This window comes from Sceloporus undulatus, chromosome 5 (genome assembly GCF_019175285.1).
Source record: "Sceloporus undulatus isolate JIND9_A2432 ecotype Alabama chromosome 5, SceUnd_v1.1, whole genome shotgun sequence".
Taxonomy (NCBI): domain Eukaryota; kingdom Metazoa; phylum Chordata; class Lepidosauria; order Squamata; family Phrynosomatidae; genus Sceloporus; species Sceloporus undulatus.
Genome location: NC_056526.1, coordinates 79080570 through 79102817, shown reverse-complemented (window position 1 = coordinate 79102817; position 22248 = coordinate 79080570). Strand labels below are relative to the sequence as shown.

The window sequence follows — 22248 nt, the reverse complement described above, 5'->3', positions numbered from 1 at the left end:
AATAACCTTGGGACAATCGGTATCACAATGAAGTCCTCTGATGGTTATTGACCCTTCACAGAGCTACATTCCACATGACTTTGGATTCGATGCATTCCAGTTTTGCGGGTGTAGATAATCTCCTATAATATGATTAAAGAACAGATTGTGATTGATCTACTGGTAAAATTTTGCTTATCAGTCAAATTAGTTGTTGGCAAACTACTTGTTCTGCCCTTAGTTTTCCTGTAAAGTAATCTGTAGCAATACTTCTAAAGAAAGAATAGAGTCAATGTGATTTTTATTCTGTCCTAAATCTCAAGTACCCAACATTTTGAAAGGTTTATGAATTAGGGCTCTCTGATGCCGTTAATAAATGCAACCTCTGAAGCACATTCTGTACTTTGCTTTATATTCCACATGTCTTCTGTGTAATGTTGTAAAATGAACAGAGAGGAGAAAGTCTGTCCTATGTGTCAAACCTTTCTGTGCTGTGCCATCTTCTCCTGCTTTAACATATATCTAACACAGGGTTAGAGTCTGAAAGAGTTGCAGGTCATAACAAGGCAGTATTTTGTTGTTCCACTCTAGCACTATGATGATGCTAAATTCAAGATACAGTGTGTTTTGCTCTCCCACTTACTCTGAGTTTTTTCTAGAGCGATCACCTTTCCAGCCAGATATGGTGCACCTCAATTAACTTCCAGAAATTCTCTTAAAATTATTTTGGGGCAGTAAAATATGTGAAAACCTGGTCTTCACCATTTATTCATAGTTCTAAAAGAAAATAGTTGATAATTTTCCCCATTTTTCCCGAAAGGGATAATTTATACCAGCTCTAAAAATAAATTAACGAATATCAGAATGATGAATTCTTGTGCTATGAGGACCTATATTGAGAGAAAGCCAGGATATAAATAAATACAATAATAAAAAGTAATAATAATACTTAAATATCAAATGTAGAAGAGATTTCACCTCTGTTGTGTCTGCCCTCTTGCTGAGACTGTAAAGGGATTTGGAAAGAGCCTATTTTCCTTAAGATTACATCCTAAGTGCTTTAAAACGTTTTTTTCCCCATTTTATAAGTAAAATGCAGTTATGGTGCCAATAGCTATATTTGCTCATATTATTTTTAGGTTTTGATGTTTCTCCTCTAATTTTGTTGCTGGGTTTTGAAGAAGGGTTTGGAACCTTCACCTTCCATTTTAGGTTCATTGCAGCTTGTTGTGTCATTAAAATTTAAACAAATTGTGGCTAATTTTAACCATGGTATATTGAAACAAGGCAGCCTCAAACTATAGGTTATGAAGCTGGCTTATTTCAGCACAATATAGTATTCAAATACAACATTTACCACTGGTTAAACTTCATTGGAAGCAGAATTTCTTTTTCAAGGTGGAGACAGAGGCGAAGGGGGTAGTTGATAATATGTATTACAGTGGACCTTTCCCATCCATGGGTGCTCATTTCTGTGATGTCCCACAGATGGGAAAAGACATGGATGCTTAAACCCCACATTATTTCAGTGGGTGGCAACCTGTATGCATCCATGCGCACACACTGTCATTGAATAATATGGGGCTTGGCAATCTGTGGGTGGTCCAATCCACAGGTTACTGATACTATGGGCCCACTGTACATTAAAATGCAGCCATTGATTGGTTATTGGATGGTGGGCAGGTGGAATGCATGAAATACTTGCTAACCTTTTTTTCTCTTTCCTTGTCTACAGCACGCATTATAAAAACAAAACAATGGTGTGAAATGCTTCCATGTTTAGAAGGAGAAGGCTGTGATTTGCTAATCAATAAATCAGGCTGGACCTGTACACAACCAGGTGGGCGAATAAAGACAACTACGGTAAGATTTCTTTTTTGTTGTTGTTCTTGGTCTACTTTATTTTCTGAAATATTTCATAACAGCTATGATTGTGAAGATATGGATGAAGAAACAAGTTCTCTCCACTAATCGTAAAACCCATAGATATCATTAATGTGTGTGTATAATTCGATATACTTTGATAAATATGCCTTTTAATATCATTTATAACTTATATTTATCCATTCTCTCCTGTGCTACTGAAAGTCCTCGTTTTGTATTAGGTTTGATCTTGATAACAGTTCAGAAACATTAGAAGGTCCAGAATGTGGCAGCAAATTTTTTGCTCAGTTTAAGCCACTGGTGGCTCTGTTGACTTGGTTTTTGCATGAGTGCCAAGCACTTCTAATGTAGTTTTGGGCATAATGCAAGGTGCCTTTGATCTTTAAATCTCTGAAGCCTTTCTTCCATAGACTCATGATATATGGTGTTAGGTGGCATTTATTGATATATGGTTATCTGTTATCAGAAATGGGTTATTTTTATAGTGTTGACATCTGAATGAAAAACTATTTTCACAGAGAGGTTTGCTGTGCTCAGCCTACTAGTTGTTTAGACTTTTAGTGTTCCTATTCTATCTGACATTTGTATAAGCCTCATAATATTAGTTGGCATTGTCCTTCCAGCTGAAGTTTTCATTGTCAACATGTTTAATTGAATGTTTAGCATGATTTTGAAAATGGTGTGGATACTTTTATTTTGATTTTAAGCTGCTTTGAACATCACTTGGGGGGGAAAGTGAAAAGTAAATTGTCTGCAACTGAGCAAGAGAGAGAAAGAGAGAGGAATGTACTGTAGATGAATACTTTAGACAAAAAAAGCCAGTTTGATGAACATCATGGTATCAAGATGTGCCTGAAATCACACTCTTGCTATTTTAAACCTAACGTCTCACCTGATCCCAGTTGTCAGTCAAATGGTAAGTCATCCTATGTGGCTTACAAAACTTAGCATTCTGGTAACAGGATATTTTTCATTAACAAATCCATCTCCCCCATAGAAAATCTATTTTAAATGTACTTCCTTTGATTTTAATTTACTAATATCTGTATTCCTGAACCATCTGGTTCTGTACATATTATGTTGCCAACCAAAAATTTCCAGCATTTCTATTTTCAGAAGAAAAATCAGCACAACAGCCTGTAAAACAAGATCCTTGTATTTCACTGATATGTGAGGATTCAGAGGCATCACTGTAACTTTAAAGTGAGTTAATACGGCCATTTTCTGAGGTTCAAACTAAATTTAATTATATTTACATTATTGAATTTGCATCACTGTCCTCCTCCATAAATAGGGGGTCTCTGTTGCCCTTCCTGAAGGTTGGATCTGCTGCAGGCTTCATACTTTGAACCTTGGCCCTTCTATATAAGGTTTACTAAAATAAGGAGTCACCTGGCTAAGCACACCTCACCAGAATTGTTTTCTGATCTGTCTGTCACCTGATAGTCCTCTTGTTATTAAAGGTCAAGGTAGCCATTACAAAAGGCAGATCTGTCAAGTGGTGGGAGGTGTGTTGTTGCATATTCTGTGGCTGGTAGACTAGATTTGGCTTGGTGCCCAAGTTCTGCAGGCTTTTATTACACTTCAGGTTATGAACAGTTTACCTTACAAACTATATTTTCATTATATTTTATGTATTTGCTTGCTTGAATTAAATCAGTGGTATTATTATTTTTTAAAACAAAAGCAGCAGACAGAAATACTGTTACAAAGTGATACCATATTTAAGAAAGCATGGCTTGCCAGCTGCTCTTGCTTCTTGTTGCTGGCATCATCATCATTATGATCATCATTTTTTGTACCATTTCTTAGCTAGATATTCTTCTAGCAGAACAGGAGACGTTGAAGCAAAATGTAGCTGGCACGTGATCAGAAATATTAGAGCAGGTGTGGGAAAGAGTGCACTTCCCCAATCATTTTTGAGGGTCCTAAATACCTCCCAAATATTTTGGAAACAGTAAACATCTGGTGGGGAGGCTGCAGGGCAGGCTGCTTTTTGTTTGTTTGTTTGTTTGTTTTACAAACTTGGTACCCAGCTCAGAAAGTATCCTCTTCTGGATCTAAAACAGGATAGTCCCCCAAAACATGGTAAAATCCCCCCCATGCCCTTTAGAAGTATCTGGAAGCATTTTAAATATGGGGTGAGGTGTATAAAAATCAAAACAACAGCACTTCTCTCAGGTTTTTCCTAGATCCAAGAAGAATGCAGTTGATCACTGAAGATGCATATATTTACTGAAACAAATAACAAACAAAATGTAAAAATACGTATCAAGTGTGAAACGTTCCAGCTTCTGTCTTCTTCAGCTGCCAAAGATGAAACTGAGCTGTTTAATAGGTGGCAGTATATAATATTTCTTCAGTGACTGACTTTCCTGGAGCCAGGACACGTGTGGGAGAAGTGCTATTGGTTTACTTTAAAAGCACACACATGCACACATGCACACTATTTTCAGTGGTGAGTGTGGAGTGGGGTCATGTCACCTTATGTCTGGTAAGGCTTGTGTATAGCTGCCAGACCTCATGTATTCTGCCTATCCTTGCAATAGAATGCCTCTCCTTTGCATTGTTCTCTATGGCTCTACATGATCACCAATGGAAAGGTAGACAAATGGAACTGAATTTCCATTGGAGCAAATGGAGTGGCACTGCTTCCTATTTCTGCCATTGTGAGTGTGTGGATCCATGTTCATGATATCTATTCATGAAGAGTACCTTCAAAAGAGTAATCTCATATTCTTCCACTTTAAAAAAAAAACTTGAGAAGAACTAGAAAAGAGATATTTTCAGGTGGTTTTGAAAAATGGTGAGAAATGGTAACAAACTTCAGATACAGTACTATACTGAATTAGTAATGTATTTAACTGTATTTAACAGTGGAATGTACAATAAAACATTTTACGCCTCCTAACATGACTGTTCTGGCAGTGTGTCTATCATACTGTTGTATAGGAGATGGGAAAGTTTCATTTTAATAAGTTGCATAATATATGCAAAGTTGTATCAGTTTCCCTATGAACAACTGCTTCTTTTCAATGTTTCAGGGATATATGTTGGCAGTGTGTAAATGTGAAAATCAACCATTCTGTTGGTGATATAAGGGAGATTAATTTTAGCACCAAATTGTGTGTGTATATGTGTGTGTATATATATTGTCAATGATCCATCACTACTTAATTGTTACTTAATTAATTCATTCTTCTTCATGATGCAGTTTTGAGGCATGGAGCTTAACAGAACATTCATGCTCCAGTTCCCCAGCAGCTAACCTTTTAAACTTCTGTGATTTTACTGCTAAATTGGCTGAAGTGGGAAATTAAAGAGTATGAAGAAGCTAAAAGAGAGCTCACACTAGATAAAGGATGTAATTACTCTGACACAGAGCTCAGTGCTTTGCTAGTAAAATTTACTAAGGATCTAGCTTCACCAAGGGACGTGACTTTGTTAATAGAGTTTACTTACACACAGAGCAACTTAGCATTTCCTGCCATTAATATAAATGACATGGTGGCTGGGTTGGAAAGGTAATTTGTTCCTTACCCTGAGCTTTACTATACTATAGTTTGTTTCTACAGACAGGAATGTGAAATACTCCCCCCCTTCTGCTACTATTCATATAAATCTCTCTTGTGTGCATGTGCAAACAAACACACACACAATTTATTTTTATAATACTGGGTTCAGCTATATAAAACACATGGATTTTACTATCTAGCTATGTAGCACAAAAAGTAATTTTATCTGTGTGCTACAAATCACATTCCTTGTTTTTTTTTTTTTTTTGTCCCCTCAGACATTAACTCATTATAAAGAAGTAGAACTAGCATAATTGTTGGAGTGTTGGACTGTGACTCTGGAGACCAGGGTTCAAATGCCCGTTCTGCCATGAAAACCCACTGGGTGACATTTGGGCAAGTCATATACTCTCAGCCTCAGAAAACACTATGATAGGATCACCTTTGAGTCACCATAAATCAGAAAAGACTAAGGCCCACAACAAGAAGAACAACAACAATGGAATCAGCATCTGATTCAAGTTTGCCTGTGATTTCTCTTCATGTGTTTCTTTTGTGGTTTTTAGGTGGTCCTGTGTGAGATCCAAAACACACTGCAGAAATAATTCAGTTTCAGACCACTTTAACTGCCCTGGCTCAGTGCTAGGGAATCCTGGGAACTGTAGATTATTGTGGCACCAGAATTCTCTGACAGAGAAGGCTCAATGTCACACAAAACTACAGTTCCCAGAATTCTCTAGCATTGAGCCAGGATAAATAAAGTGGTCTCCAATAGTTTATTTCTGCAATTTATTTTGAACATTAGAGTGGTTCCAGTTTTAAAATGTTGCTCCTAATGTATAAGGGGAAAAAAGCTTTCAAGCTGTTGGAGTTGATTTTTATTTCCACCTACCCAGACTTTGAAAAGAAAGGTTTATATCGTATATGTCCCTTGTAACTGGAGAGCTTGTGGAAAGGAAACACTTATTTCCAGTTGCAGCTGTGCCCAGGGGAAGCCCACTCCTTACTCTTCTGGAAGCCTCAGTACAAACTTGGGATGTGGGTAGAAGACTGCAGAGGAAAGCAGTAATTGGAGAAAATCAGGCTGAAGAAGGTTAGGGGGGTAATTGCTGCATGAACATACACATGCAGCTTTTCTAAAGCATGATACATTCTAGGCTTTTCCATATGCCCGAATTTACTGTATGAATCAGCCCAAACATTACTGCAGAATTATCATCCAGAGGGGGAAAGATTTAGTTGTAGCTTTAAATATATATCTTTTAAAAACCATGCTTCTCATTGTTCTTGAGAAAGTGGGATGTGTTCAGTCTAATGGTAAGAGCCCATGGGACAGATAGCACCTTGGTTGAGCAAGGACTGGAGTAGAAATGAGGCCTCTTTCACTGCTAGTTCAGGACTACCCTTTGAAGGCTTAACATTTTTGAATAAGTAGGAAGCCTTAGAACAGGAGTGAAAAAGTGATTGTCATGGGATGTGTGCTGCCCCACATATTTTCTCTCTTTGTAGCCTCCAGACTCCTTAATATTTGTCCAAGCCCCCTGTAGCCCACTCTTAGTGGGTAGGAAGTCACCCAAAGGGTATCAGCTTGGCAAATACCAGCAAAACAGCCCAAAACAAAGGTAATTGGTCAAAAAGTCTGAAATTGCAAACTCTGGATTTTGCTTTCAGCCTGTCTTTCACCAGGGGGAAAGAGAGGGGAGGAGTATAGTTTTCAATGAGGTCATGAGGTGGAAATTGGCCCTGAGGCCCTCATGCCTGTCATGTCCTACAAGAGCTGTGTCTAATCAGTTTATGATATCTCTGGATCTCTTGCCAAGCATGTTGCTAGCTTTGGTGTGCCAGCTTTCCAGATCATGGAACCCCTAGAGATGGAAGTCTTAGATATGGCTCAGGAAGAGTCCAGGTTGCCAAGGACATGGAGACCTTGGGCTTAATGGTTTTTGGTCAGACCAGTTACCTGATTGTATTAGGTAATAACTCTCAGATCTGGCCTTCTTGGGTTGACATCTGAGTCTGCTGTCTTCTCAGCTAGCTCCTCTGCTTCAAAGTCTATCTCTGAACGTATCCTGTGGACTGCTAGGATATAACAGTATTCCCCCCCAAAAACCAAACAACAATCATACCTTATTGCTCATATAAGAGAGAATTTTGATCTGGTACCCTTTTTCTATCATTATGTACAGTGTGTTAGTTGCAGCTATTCCATTCCTAGTTTAAACATACAAAAAGCTATCCCTTCATATTCTAAGGGAAGAATAGGCTGTAATCTTATGCCAAGCCACTTAACAGTAAAGATAATTGTAAAGACTCACTGCTGCATACTGCACAATAGATATACGCTGATGTACAATTCCAGTTGCTTTATGTGATTTATATTACCGTTGCAAAGAATATTGACAAATGTTCTTATCCTCTACAAGCGAGGTCAAGACAGCCCACTGAGGTAAATGTGTCATCCACAACAAGATTGTTTTGCACTCCCAAACATGTTTTGGAGATTGTATAAAGCAACCCTCTGATGCAAAAAATCTTTTTAAAATGTTTGATAATTTTTTATTAAAAAGTTGTAAAAAGTGTTGTTGTTTTTAATTTTAGAAATGCACTGAAACTCTAGGAATCTAACAAAGCAAGACAAACTCTTAATTTGAGGGCAAATGTTAGAAGGAGCTAAGTGAAGCTTTGGATCACAAATGGATACTATGGTATCAGTTCTTTGGACAAGGCATTATGTAGTGAATATCTATATTTATTTGCTTGTCTGACACAGGGGAAACAACACTATGTATATATAATTATAATATTAAAAAGTACACACAACATCTTTCAAATGCGCATGTTAGCATTATGAGAGAAGTTGTTTTGGGCACCAAGATAGCATGCAATGGAATCAAGCAAAAACAAAAATGAGTTGGACACCAGCTTCCTGAATAGTTGAAAAGCTAGAGCAAGTGGCCTGCTTTTAAATTATGAGAGAGCAATGTGATTCCTCTATATGCTGAAATCACTCTAATATTTCCTGTTCACATAGAACACATTTAAGGAATGAAACAAAGCCCTAAATCCAATATAATATTCATAGATTCAAAACTGTATGCTAGCAGAGTTCAGTAGGGTGTGTTTGTTTCTGATTGCAAAAACAATAGTTTGCTTCTTTCTGTGGTTCCTAAGTATACTAATGTTTGGCTCTGCATAACTGGGAACAATACTGGACTACTACCCCTTGGCTAAAGTCTAGAATTAGATGTTGTATAGTAGTTCAAATATCTGAAAGGGGATTTAGAGTCAAAAGAGCCTCCTATTTTGTTGTAAGTCCTTCTTTCTTCTAGTTGCCAAGCGAACAATATAGTATAAAACTAGGGAGAGAGGTTAGAAGATCTTTAAGTCTGATGTGGTAAAGAGAGAGAAAACTCTCACTTTATTCTCAAAAACAATCAATAGCAGGCATTGTTCTCTTTAACGATTACTGCAAAATGTGCATCATGACTTAACGTAATGTTCTATGGCCCAGTGCTTCTATGTTCTGTCCCTCGTAATTTGCTGGCTGTAATTTAGCCCAAACCTCCTCCTGAGCTATTGTTCTCACAAATGCAGCATTGACCCAGTCCCCCACTCCCCAAAATCCAATCCTATTTCAGAGACCAGCAATAGTTTCCTTTAAAGCTAGATTCCAGATACATGATATGGAAGACAACAGGCCCAAACAGACAGGCCAAAATAAAGTTGCTTCAGGTCACTGGAGGTGTGCTGTTTAAATGATGCATGCATCCTAAGAGGCCAGAAACCAAACCAAAGCTTTGGTGCAGCTTCCGACCTCTTAAGATGTGTGTGTCATTTAAACAACATACCTCCAAAATGACCCGAGGCAGCTTTATTTTGGCCTGTCTGTTTGGCCTTACCCAGTTCCAAATCCAGAATACCCTTTCTTCAAGCTCCCCCTCTCTGTTTGATGATAATTATAATTTTAGATACACTTTATGATATCAAAGTGAAATAATCAGGCACCATAAATGATACATATAGTGTATTCAGACTTCAACTGGTACTAGACTTTTTGTCTTGTGAATACGTTCATTTTCCTGATGATAGTTTTTTTAATAATGTAATAACCTTGGAGTTGGTTAGCTGTGTTGTGCTTGAAGTGGTATGAAGTGATACAACAGCTTTGTAATAGTTTATTTGTAATGGCCTTTTCCACTTCTTGGGAGTGTAGTGATGAATTTGTATATTTACAAAGTCATAGTATCACAAAGATTTGAAGTGACCGTAAAAATAATCTTGTCGAAACACTTTTCAGTGCAGGACATAACTACCATGTGCCAAGTAGCCATTCTGCTATCTCCGTGTATCCATTACAGAAGTAAGTCTGGCACTTTTTAATGTGATTGCAGCATATAACGTGGGTAATATTTTGTGACAAATGATAGCAAGGCTGGAATTGTTACCATGTATGGGCTAAATCCAATTGCCTGTGTAATTGTTCTGAGAATCATGCAGTAATCCACCTGTTTCAACAACCTTCTCAAGCGGACCCAAGCTGAGGAATGCTGGGAGCTCCAATCCAACAAAAATAAAAAATAAAATAAAAATTTTTATTTTTATACCGCCCTTCCACAGATCAGGGCGGTTAACAACATAATAAAAATACAATACAATACAATTTTAAAACAACAACAGAATAAAACCCCTGTTAGCCAATCCTCTTTGCCACAGAAGAGGAAGGGAGGCCCACTGGACTTTAGTCGGGGAATGCAAGATGGAATAGAAAGGTTTTCAGATCCTTTCTGAATTGGGCCAGGGAGGTGGTCGAGCGGAGCTCTGTGGGCAGCGTGTTCCAAAGGGCCGGGGAGGCGATGGAAAATGTCCTCCTCGTAGTGGAGGACAACCTAGCCCCTGGCACCCTAAGGAGTTGCTGCCCAGATGTTCTGAGGGTGCGGGACGGAATGTACGGGGAGAGGCGGTCCTTCAGGTATCCTGGGCCCAAGCCATTTAGGGCTTTATAGGTCATCACCAACACCTTATATTGTGCCCGGAAGCGAATAGGCAGCCAATGCAGATCTTTGAGCACTTGTGTAATATGGCTGGCCCTGGAAGTTCCAGTGACCAGCCTGGCTGCCATATTCTGTACCATTTGTAGCTTCCGGGTTTGGTATAAGGGTTGCCCCATGTAGAGTGCATTGCAGAAATCCAATCTCGAGGTTACCAGAGCATGTACTACCGTTTCAAGGTCCCTCTGGGCCAGGTATGGGCGCAGCTGGCGAATAAGCCGAAGCTGATAACAGGTGTTCTTGACCGTCGCATTCACCTGAGCATTTGAGGGGGTACAACCTGTCCACTCTGATGGGGTTTACATAAGGAATGACTTACCAGCTTCCCATAAAATAAATGGCTCTCTCCTGGTTGGGATTAACAGTTAGATTTAGCCATAAGGTTCTATGCCTTTTAGCTGTGGAAGAAACAACCCTTGTCAAGGGTGGCTTAAGAAAACATAATTTCAGGAAGAAATCCTGAAAGGAGTAAAGAATCTATCAAATTACATAGAATTAAAGAGAGTAATATCAGATAGTTCTATGCAGAAGAGATAGATAGATATAGATATATGGATACATATATGCATTCTGCCCTATTGGCTGTGCTGAGTAAAGCTACTGAGAACAGGTTTTAGAAGTCCTCATGATTCACACTTTTGTTCAATGATTTGTTAGTAATAACTTGAAATTTTATTATGTATGGGGCTCTACCCCATTTTCTCCAATTGTAAGATATTTTGCCATTATTTTTAACCAGTATATGGAATTTGTGCCAGGTTTGTCTATTTACTGACCCATTATATACAGTCAACAGTGGGTTGAAATATTGCAACATCATCTTAAATGCACACAGCTTGATTGTTTACAATACTTATTAATAGAAGGGATATCTAACTTTTGAGAGCTGTAACCAGTATATATATAAGAAAGAATCAAACAAATATATGTGAAGAGAGCCAGATTCAAAGACTTCATTCTGTCTTTCCTGTATATTATATAGAGCCCTGAAGTAAAATAATCACAAGAGACTCGAGAGAATAGCCAGGATTATATAATTCTGGGTATGTATCTATGATTTGAATCCATTAAATGAAATAAAAAATACTTTTAAATTTGCTCAGTCTTCTAAAAATATTCATTTAGGAACATCAATGAAAAATGGCATCATTTGCCATTTTTTCTGCATTTTAACTTTAAAAATAGGTGCCATAGAAGGGAATATGACTGGAGGGACAGTGTGACATTACTCTTCAGTTTTCACACTTGAATCTTAATTGATGTGATGGATCCATTTGTTATATTGATATTTTGTACCAAAAAGGCAGGCAGGAACCCTTCAAGGGTGTATAAAATTCTTCTTTCTGTGTTCCCTCCATACACAGTTTGTATTATACTTTAAAATTGCCTTGATTTGTCATATTCCCAACAAATTAGGGTTTTCTTCATTTTCCCATCTTTTAAAAACTGCATTTGCCCCCACTCTTGTTTATGTAGAACCATTACCATTACTTTAAAGGAGAATTAAAGGACAATTATTTTAAAGGCGAAAATAGATTGAAATCTGTCACTTTGCTATAATTAGTGTTGCTGCCAGAGTTTGTAATTATCTGGGTTGGAATGCAAATATTTCCATATAGTAAAGATTTCAGCTGTATTGAGAATTAGTCATAATTCCTCTAAAGAAGCTATGCTGTGATTTCAAATGTAAAACAAATTTATGAAATACAGTTTATGTTCCTTTAGTAGACAACTGAGTGAAAGTCTACTGCCTAGAATGTTAAACCCTTTACTCTTGACTACCGTGAAACTAGAGTAAGCTGTGAAGTCAGCTTGCATTATAGAAATACAAAGTTTACCTTTTATTTTTTATCAAACTAAGTCTAAGCTCAGATGTATGACAAACCATGTTTTTATACTACAGATAGTGGTACCAATATCATTTTTTTAAAAAGAGCCAGCATGGGGTGGTTGTTTGAACATTGAACTAAGACTCTGCAGAGCAGAGTTCGAATCCATGCTCAGCCATGGAAACCCACTAGGTGAACTTGGACAAGTCACTGTCTCTCAGCCTCAGAGGGAGGCTCTGAATAAATCATTCCAAGAAAATCTTCTAATAGGGTTGTAGTAGGGTCACTATAAGTTAGAAATGACTTGAAGGCACTCAACAACAACAACATGACATAGCTGTGATTTCTGAGTAGGCCCATGTAATTCTCAGCAAAAGTGCATGACATCTTGGACATATTCAACCAAGTAATTAAAATCAATGCATCTTAGTTGCCAGACAGTTAAGAAGCAACATTAATTATCATTTCATTTAATTCAAAGGACTTGGATCCAGATTTTTCTCCACAGCAAGAGGTGGGTAGAAACTAACTTTCTGACCCATCCTCTCTCCACTTGCCCCTGCAGGCCCTTGAAATTACTTTGAGAATTAGAGGCCTTGCTGTGGCCCATGCAGCAGATGGAAAGAAGAGTGCATGGAAAATTGGTCAGAGCAGGGTGACCAGATGTCCTGCTTTTCCAAGACATGTTCTACATTTCAACCTTTTGTCCAGGAGGAGTTGCAAAATGTTCTCCATTTTGATCACGTAATGCCCTACATTTTCTTCAATGCCCTACATTTTGCAGTGCAGTTATGAGATCTGGTCACCCTGGGTCAGAGACACCTTTTGTTATTTTCAGAGGACACTGGAGTGTAATGAGCACACAAAGAATGAGTGTTTGGATTAAATTCCACATAAATAAAGTTTGGCTTGAAGGAAATTGTTCATAAGAAGAACCTGTTTCTTCTTCAGCAAGTCACTGGTTTACAAAGTATACTGTGAATGTGAAAAAAAACCTCTTGTAAATTACACACAGTTTTCAGAACAGAGCCTGACACAATCTTTACCAGGCAGGAAGTTAGTTTGTTTGATATTAGTAAAGAATGAGCTGAATTTCCAAGGTTTGAGAGTATTACAAGACAGCATTGTAGTGTTGTATGGTTGCTTTCTTATTTAAGAATAAGGGGGCTTTTTACCCCCTGGCAATTGATACCTGTAAAATAATTCACCATGCAATATTGGCTTAATGAGCACTTCTCTCACAGCATGAAAATGTAAATAGGCCTTAATTAATTCATCTCATAGTAAATATTTTCAGAAGATTCAGTTCACTTCATTGTGGCTTAGTTAAACAACCATATCCTAAAATGTACTGTGAGTGACCAAAAATGTTGACTTTGTCCCTCAAGTTCAGTTTCAGCAGTAAATGGCTTCGTTAACCCCTTAAATGGCCACTAAGTTGCCACAACCATAACTATGTGAACATTTCTTCTTTTGTGTCTTGCTCTACCTTCCATTTTAATCCAGATTCTTTACATTTACTCTTACTGTTACGTGTAAAGAACAATTTAGAATAACATAATGCCCAAAGCACCTGTGCTACGTGGTTTGTGGATAATTTAAGAATGTTCAAAGACCTTGCTCATTAGAGAGAAATGTTTCAATCTAGTTTTAGGAGAGAGAGAAAAAATTGGATTTGAAAATGCTATCATATCTGGTTAATTGAGCCACCACACTATGGTCAGCTAAAACTGAATATAGCTTTTGTGATTCTTCATACCTCTGGGTTTTCCATTTTGTCTGTGATGATGCTATGGACCAAAGTATTCCTTTACTGGCAGGCCTATACAGTACTTGTGTACATGAGATCTATAATAGCCAAGACATTTTGCTTTCTCATTTCTGCTTGTTGTATGAATAGTGCTCAGTTTGTATTGTCTGCTCTGCTTGGGGCTTTGTGATCAAGAAGTCTCAAGAATGGCCTGTAAGCTCTAGGTTCTGTGGGGACTTTGTTAATCTTTGCTGTTTTACCTGGGGTATTCCAATTAAGCAGAACAGTAATTATATCTGTATTTTTAAAACATAGGTTTATTTATATGCTGCTTTTCTCCAGACAACAGATTAACAATAGCATTCTTCATAATATCCCATAACAAAGTTGATAAAGAATTACTGTAATAATAAATATCATCATCAGAATTAGCAAAACCACAGAATAGTCTCCTTAAATAAATCAGTTCTAATAATCATTAGCTCCAAACATTTCATGTGAATAAAATAAACAACAAAATAATGATTGTATTAAATATGTAGTGAGAATCATCTTATCAAAACTATCAGCACACAACAATATAACATCTGCCACCAATCTCAATAGTACAAAAATCTGAAATTTCTCAAAAATCAGAAAAGTTCCTTGTACCAGACAGAGCTGGACAACTCCTGGAAGATGTATTAGTCACAAAAGCAAATATGAAAGGAGAAATATAATTTTGTGTAAACACTTGTACTTTTTAAAAATCTAATTCATTTTTTTCTCAGAGATGCAAATGGGATAAAGATCAAGAGGTACATACACCTATAGTCCATAAAGTAAAAAATATGAATAATATGGACACATTTGCAAACAGCCAGTACATTGCATTAACAACATTGGCAGTGCAGATTCTATTATGCACTAATCAAGGAAACAGCTTCATAAATCTGTGTCTAGAAAGGAGAGCTCATGCAAAATAAGCATTTTCTTGAAGCTTGGGTTTGTTTGTTTTTTGCCCACCCACCCCAGAAACCACGAGACAAGACAACGGAAAGGTGGATTCAAACAGGGCCATTTATTAACTTGTCCGATGTATTAATTTCTTAACAGAACTGCAAACCAGGTGGGGAAATAGCCATGCACAGGACCAGCTGCAGCCAGTGGCCTGTCTTCAAGACCACCTCCGCAGCTTCTCCTGGGCGATAGCACCTGAGTCAGAACATTAACCCAAAATCTGGGTTATCAGTTGGCCAGCCTGCATCAGGAAGACTAACATGAAAATCCCTCTCTCAATGATCAAGAATTAAAGAGAGGGGTTTATTCTCCATGCAGTCCCAAGAGAGGTCTCTTTCCCCATCTCCCAGGTCCCAAGGCCGAAAGAGGTGGTTCTGTAGACCTCCCTTCCACCCAAACGGTGTCCTAGGCACTCACTAAAATCCAAATTTCTTTCAAATCATGCTGAATCAATCTATTTAGATGCCACCCAAGCCAATTTCCCAAGGTCCGTCTGCAAACAGTATAGGGTAGTCAAAAAAGCCCTTGGAAGGGGGCAAAATTCCTATCTGATTCCAAAGCAACCAAGTTAACTTAACACTGCACCAGCGGAAGGGTGAGTCGATTGCAAAATGAAAGTGAAGATGCTGGGGGAAGCATACTATAAATTGGCTCTGGCCATGCCCGCAAAATCTTCCAGGCTCAGCATAACTGCCGAGGCATCTTTTAAATCTTGTTTCCTTGTGGGCTTGGGCAAACTATGCATCCCATCCCAACCCTTTGTGTGAGAGTGGGATGAGAATTATTTCCTTAGGTGTCTCCTAAAGTTTCTTTTGTGGTTACACAACAAATGTAGAGATGAAGTTTTGTGTATGTTTCTGTATGTGTTTTCAAGAACTCAGTACCTCCAAATAAAATATGATTTCAATTTGATAGGTAAGAGATTCTATACAGGGTAAGAGATTTATTTTACAAAAATCATAGTATTTCAATAATAAGAATAATGCTGAGTGCCTTTCTTTTTTTTTTTTTCCTTTCCCATTCCTCCATTCTGTGTTATTATTCCTAATCTTTCAGAAACTTCTGTTCTAAATTGTATTTGGATTTTTATAGTGCAGTAATTTAAGAGCCACTATCATGGAATAATGTTGCATGTATAATCTGCCTATGTAGCAATTTTTATACGCAGGTTTTAAGTTCATATTATTTGAACAACAGTCATACAGCATATCATTGATAAATTGTTTTCAACATTTGCCTACTTTTTCCCTATTACAGTTACTCAGCATTATCCAAATGTGGCAGGATTCCATAGAGATTATGATTTAAGTGAGAGTAAGTTAAGCGAGTACTGACTCTCAGGGGTTGTCTGCATGGGCCGCATGGCCCAGCTTTTCCCCTGCCTGGTGTTGTCTAGTTTAGATGGCATAGGCCAAACCCCCTGTGGTGGGTTTGTGTCTGATCCTACCTATATAGATGTAGATTTGGAGGATCCAGTCTGACCCTAGAGTAAAGAGCCTTTACCCCAGGGTAAAGATGTGTGAACACCCAACATCCCCACACTGACCAAGGGTAACCCAGGTAAGAAGGAGGCTATTTAAAGGCCCATCATCCCCTTTTGCTTCATCTCCACAATGGGGAAACACATCAGCAGTTGCCTGTCTAAGTTCTCTCAACTTCTTTGGTATGTGGTCTCAGTTTTCCTTACTTTAACCTCTCTGTTGGTCTGTGGTCTGTCCTTTTTGAGAATCTTTCCTTTAGTCATTCCTTTGCTTGTTCAGTGGGTGTTTCTTCTCCATGGGGTATCTGGTGGCAATAGAGTGTACAGGTGGCCTCCCACTAACTCCCTCAAACTGAAAGCCTCCTCCTCTCTTTGGTTTGCTTTTGCGTTTGGCACTAAATGTCTCTGGCCCATCCTCCTCCTTTTTGATTGAGAGTGTAAGCTCATGTAAGCATTTCTTGGCAGGATCTCTTTCCATTTGATTCTGTGTGGGTGTTGAATCCTGATTTTGGTGTGGTTGGATGAGGGTGTGTTTTCTGCGTGCAGCTCCACAGCCATGTGTTGCCTCTTTCCTTCTCCTGATTGTAGGGGTGGGCAGTTGACTCTGGCAGATGATTGCAGACTCAATCTGGTCAGTTCTAGGCCCTCCCCTTCTGTGCATTCTTCTGTGGGGTACCCACATGGCGTTCATCACCTTCCCATTGTTCAGAGGGGCAGGGAGTTGGGTGGGACCCTTGAGCCATGCAGTGGAGCACCATCTTCCAAGATACAGAGCAGGGGTGGTGTTGTTGGAAGTCCCTGCATTTGGTTTAATGAATTCTATTTCTGATTAAAGGCAATTTATTGGTTTAGTTTATTTATCTTCAGTTTGATTACATTAATTTAATTGATTTAGTCTGATTTGATCCAGACCTGGTTGCTGTATAAGGGGGTGCTGATGACATTTAGTTAATCAATTGGTAGCTAATAGTCAATTAAGCTTATTTGGACTGACTTGACTGGTTAATTGGTTGATTGATTGGTTGATTGGTAGAATTACTAATAATTGTTAGCTAATTAGTAATTAGTTCATTAGTTGATGGTGTTAATTGATCAGGTTAATTGGTTAGTAACATTAAACCAATTACATTTATTTAAATAACATTCAAATTGAATTGAATTGAAATAGTACGATTAACCAATTACAGTTTCACTAATATAACTAATTTGATTGAATTGCCTAATTGATTAGTCAAACCAGTTTGTTTGATTGGGCTAATTAATTGTTCAAGTACTCTTTCTCTCTTGCTCCCTCTCTCTCCTGCATACTTTGCAGCAGGATTGCTATTAATTATATGACTAATATTGCCTTTTAGTTTTCACATGTGGTTTAATTTAAGGCTTGGTCCAATTCAAGGCTTCATTAGATCAATTTCATATGTTTAGCATTATCAAAGTGGTGGTTTACAATATTAGGCTACCACATCTCTTCTGATCATGTTGGCTTGCTGTGCTTTTCCACAGTATTAATTAACTGCCTCAGAGAATTTCCAGCCAGATGCTGTCTCATCTTGGAGGCTGGGCAGACTGTCTGGGTGACCGTTCACCAACAACAGGTGTAAAATGAAATTCAGTGCTTTAGGACAGCTTTTCTCAACCTGACAATTTACAGATGTGTTCAATTCCCACCATCTCCAGGCCACAATTGTATTATAGACATTGTAATCCATTTGTGAAAACTAAACAAAAATCAGGGAATGGAACATTAAAGCAACAAAAAGAACACTTTTGAAGGAGCCAGTAACAAAATGTGCTGCTAGGGGTGAACAGTGACGTCCCATGTCCTGTTCTGGAAGTCAAAGCTGAGATCCTGCATTGTCAACATAACTATGATGACAGTTTTTTCATTGTAATTACATCTGATATGCCACTCCCCAAAGACCTACACTTTCAGCCTAGCAGCACCCTGACCAAAGCATTTAGTCACTGAGATCCGGTCACAAGGAAATCATGTATGCAGCAGTGTCCCAGTCACAGAGCACATCATGAACAGGCTGCTAGAGAAGTCCCTCAAGTTCTTGCCAAAACTGTTTGGTCCAAGGCACCTTATGACCAGGAGAGTGCTGCAGACATCTTTTCCCAGCACCTTGATCAGCAATGTCTTAGAAATGCTTCAGGCTGTTGCCAGGAGGAAAAGGTAGGCTTAGGGGCTCATGTTCAGTCATAAATGACCATAAAATATGACTACTCAGCAGTTTTGAGATAATAAGTCCAATGTATGGTATTTTGAAGGCTCAATAGGATACTACCATGTCATTTTAAGTAACAAATCAACCAACAGCATATGAACAGATTAAACTATTTCAACATTAGATTAATCTCCCAGCTTTTAGTAGTTAACATTGCTGAATTAAATTTCAGATGAAAAGTTCCAAGTTCTGGGTTGATCAATTTGGTATTACAATATTTTTATAAAGTCTATTGACTGGATATGACAGAACAACGCCAATAAAACAGTTAGGAATATTATCATTTCTGCTCATAATAAGTCAAATTCCAGAATAAGTGGTACCTTTATGACACAGAAGATGTTACCTAATAAAGGCAGAGTGTAGAAAAGACTAGTCCCAGAACCCTTACAGATTTGGGAAGCTGGTCTGTGTTCATTAGGAACATTTATGTTTCATTAAAAAGTCACAAAAATGTGCAAGGTAGGACAAGCCATACCTATATAGGAAAACATTTTTTTATAAAGGAACTTCATTTGATTGTTCTCAGTTTAATCCTCCATATGTGAGTGGAAACTTCAATGTCTTTTACATGCCTTCATTCAAAATGGAAGTAACCTCAGTGGTATGGAGCAGAAGGGATGATAGTATCTAAGTTCACTGTTGAATTTGTCCCATTGTCAAATATACTTGTGAGTCACTCATGGTAATATTGCAGTGAACAGTATTAGACAGAGGTAAAAAGTAGCAAGGAGAGGTGTGTTATTATATTAGACTTCAGCAGATTATTGTGAAAAATCATGTTTCTGCTTTCCAAATACAAAGAGGAACAGAAATGCACATGGGGGTAGATGCTGCTGTTGCTGTTGCTGCTGCTGCTGTTGCTGCATTTTGTTCACTGTATCCCTCATTTTGACCTCAATATCAATATACAATATTCAATATCAATATACAGTGTAAAGCAAAAAATCAAAAACCCTTTCATATTTGTGGTGGTTATGGCACTCATCAAGCTGAATTAGAATGGTACATGATGGTATACTTAGTGTCTCATCTAGGGTATATCTTACACTGTCCAACTAATGAGGACATTTTGTAGAGACATCTGAGAGGCCTGAGTGACGTGAATCTATTCCCAGTACCAAATACTATTATTTAAAAAGGGACCTCATCTACCTGTGTCTTATTCAGATGCATGCAATGTGGGGAGAGACACAAACCTCATTTCATCCATATATTATTTGGCATTCTTTGATGTGGGTTGCTGCTTGTTGTAATACAGAAATGTGAACCTTTATTTATTTTTGTTCACACAGGCAAGAATCCAACATTTAGCATTACCGATATCACTGTAGGTCTGATGAGCTTTATGATATTATATTAATACAAATCATACTAATCACATTTCTGGCTTCCCAGATCTTCAGATTTCAGCTTAGTCAAAGTAGTGATATCCGAAATGGAGTTTCCAGAAGTATTCAGGTGCAGTGCAAAGATAAGGTTCACAAGAGATGATGAAGCAATCTATTTTACAACCATCATATTAGATATATAATTTTCCAAATTACTTTTTTTGATTGCTAGAGTTAATTTTTTAAAGAGACAGTAACAAAGCAGCATAACTATCTTACATGATAAAGCACAGATACATGTGTGTGAGTGTACACTGTTACAAAATATTTGACATTTTAAAAGCAAAGATAAGCTTTTTGTGGGACAAAACTGAAGAACAACTGTGAAAGTACTTTCTTAGCATTGATGGTTGCTGTTTTTATAGCTTTGGATAGTTGTGACAAAACTGGATAAATATAACAAAACTTGAAACAGACCATTTAGAAGCAAAGAATCTATGATAATTATGTCATTCGTTCAAATCAGAGCTACATCTTGTCCAGTAGCAAGAGTGTCAACAGGAGATAGAAATTAGCACTGAGTACAAAATGAGCAAATTGCAAAGAAAAGAAAGAGACAAAAAAAGTTCCTTCCAGGTTGTTATCATGAGAGAGGGTGGCTGTTTGTCTAGTAGTAATGCTTATTCCACTGTCTTTCCATGAATTTTGGCTGGGAAGAGTCTGGGACATTCAGAAGCCTGAAGCTGATGCTCTGATTTTGGTGGTTATTAAAGGGTGTTGCCTCTATACATAGGTATCTGGATCCAGAGGACCCTTCCATTTGTTGAAGGATCTGGGATCCTGCAGAGCCTCCTGCTAGAGGAGGTCAAGGGAGGTGGTTTCCATTGATTTCTCATTCCCTCAGCAGCTGCCGACTGCACCATTTTCTACATGTCCCAGAGAAACTTTCCTGCATTCCAGAATAGCTTTTAGGGAAGGATGAAAGAAACATAAAAAGCCACTTTAAGGAGGTCTTGTGGGAGGAGGAATTAGTGATTATTGTCAGTATCACTCCTTCCATTAGAGTGACATATTTTGAGGAAATGGCCTTTATCTTGGAATTTTTCAAACCTCCAAGTTACCTGTTGGAAAGCAATTTGTTCTCCTGGGCATGCAGCTAAGGCCAGCTTTTAGGTTTTCAATTTCATATTTCTCATATTTTCTCCCTTTCAATCATTTCTATTAGCTTTGTATTAACAAATTGTAATGGTATTCATTGAACTATAGTGGATGGAAAGGGGAAGAAAATACACTGATGTAATTGTTCTGCTATAGAAGGAAACAGGTTGTTTCCTTTTAAAAGCAAGATATGCTTTTTTAACCACTACTGCTGTTATTAAATCTGTTCTATGCAAATTGCTCTTCCCCACTGATTGTAATATAAAATATTTGGTCTTTAACTCATACCTGAATGCAATATTGGGTTCATACTGCAGTATCCTTCTGGTGCTATTTGTGTAAAGGTGGCCAACACAGAGAAGGTGACATGTAACTAATCCATCTTGATACTGATGCATATTTCGTCTACTGATGTGCACATCTTATTATGGGTTGACATTTGAGTGCTGAGAGCTTGTATGTTTGAAGCCTGGATTTAGGGGGTCCAGCCACGCTATACAATTATAACACCATGATTCCACTTTAGGTGCTCTGGTTACATCACATGAAAGCCTGGGATTCGCACAGTGTGGAGAGGCATTTAGAATTATCAACCAGAGTGCTGCTCTAGTGCCTCAGCAAACTACAAACCTCAGGACCCCATATGATGGAAGCTCATTGCCATGAAGGCTAAGCACCCAGTGTTTCTTGAATTAGAATCAGTGGCAAAAATTGTCTAGAATTGGGAACAGAATATCTGCTCATTTCTGATAGTCAGAAGAAACACATGAAGGGGACAAAAATATGTCACATGTATATTTCATTGCACTTTGGTGAAGCTTGAATAGAAATAAGGCCTCTTTATTCATTCAGAAATAAGAAAGTATATTCAAACTGACTCTAAATATAGATCTGCCTACATATGACATTCAGAGAGAGGAAATCAGTAAACCATCCTATTTTTAGCATCACACAAGCTGTGTGTTAAATCTAATTTGTTTCTGAATGAATCTGGCACTCTGATTTACACATGTAGAGCTCTTATGTATCTGGCAGACATTTCTCCAG

The 22248-nt window shown here is 38.0% G+C and overlaps 1 protein-coding gene across 5 annotated transcripts in view; it reads left to right on the top strand.

Annotated features, from left to right (window-relative positions):
- TAFA5 (TAFA chemokine like family member 5) overlaps nt 1-22248 on the top strand; it is a 348007-nt gene that overhangs the window by 276336 nt on the left and 49423 nt on the right. For 4 of the 5 annotated variants that reach the window (XR_006104287.1, XM_042470724.1, XM_042470726.1 and 1 more), the window contains exon 3: nt 1715-1842. Coding sequence is in view for 4 of the 5 variants with exons in the window: in XM_042470724.1 (XP_042326658.1) it covers nt 1715-1842 (128 nt within the window). In the remaining variant the exon portion in view is untranslated. Of the gene's footprint in view, nt 1-1714; nt 1843-2979; nt 3020-22248 lie in introns of those variants that run through there. The other variant, XM_042470725.1, reaches the window with a different exon arrangement.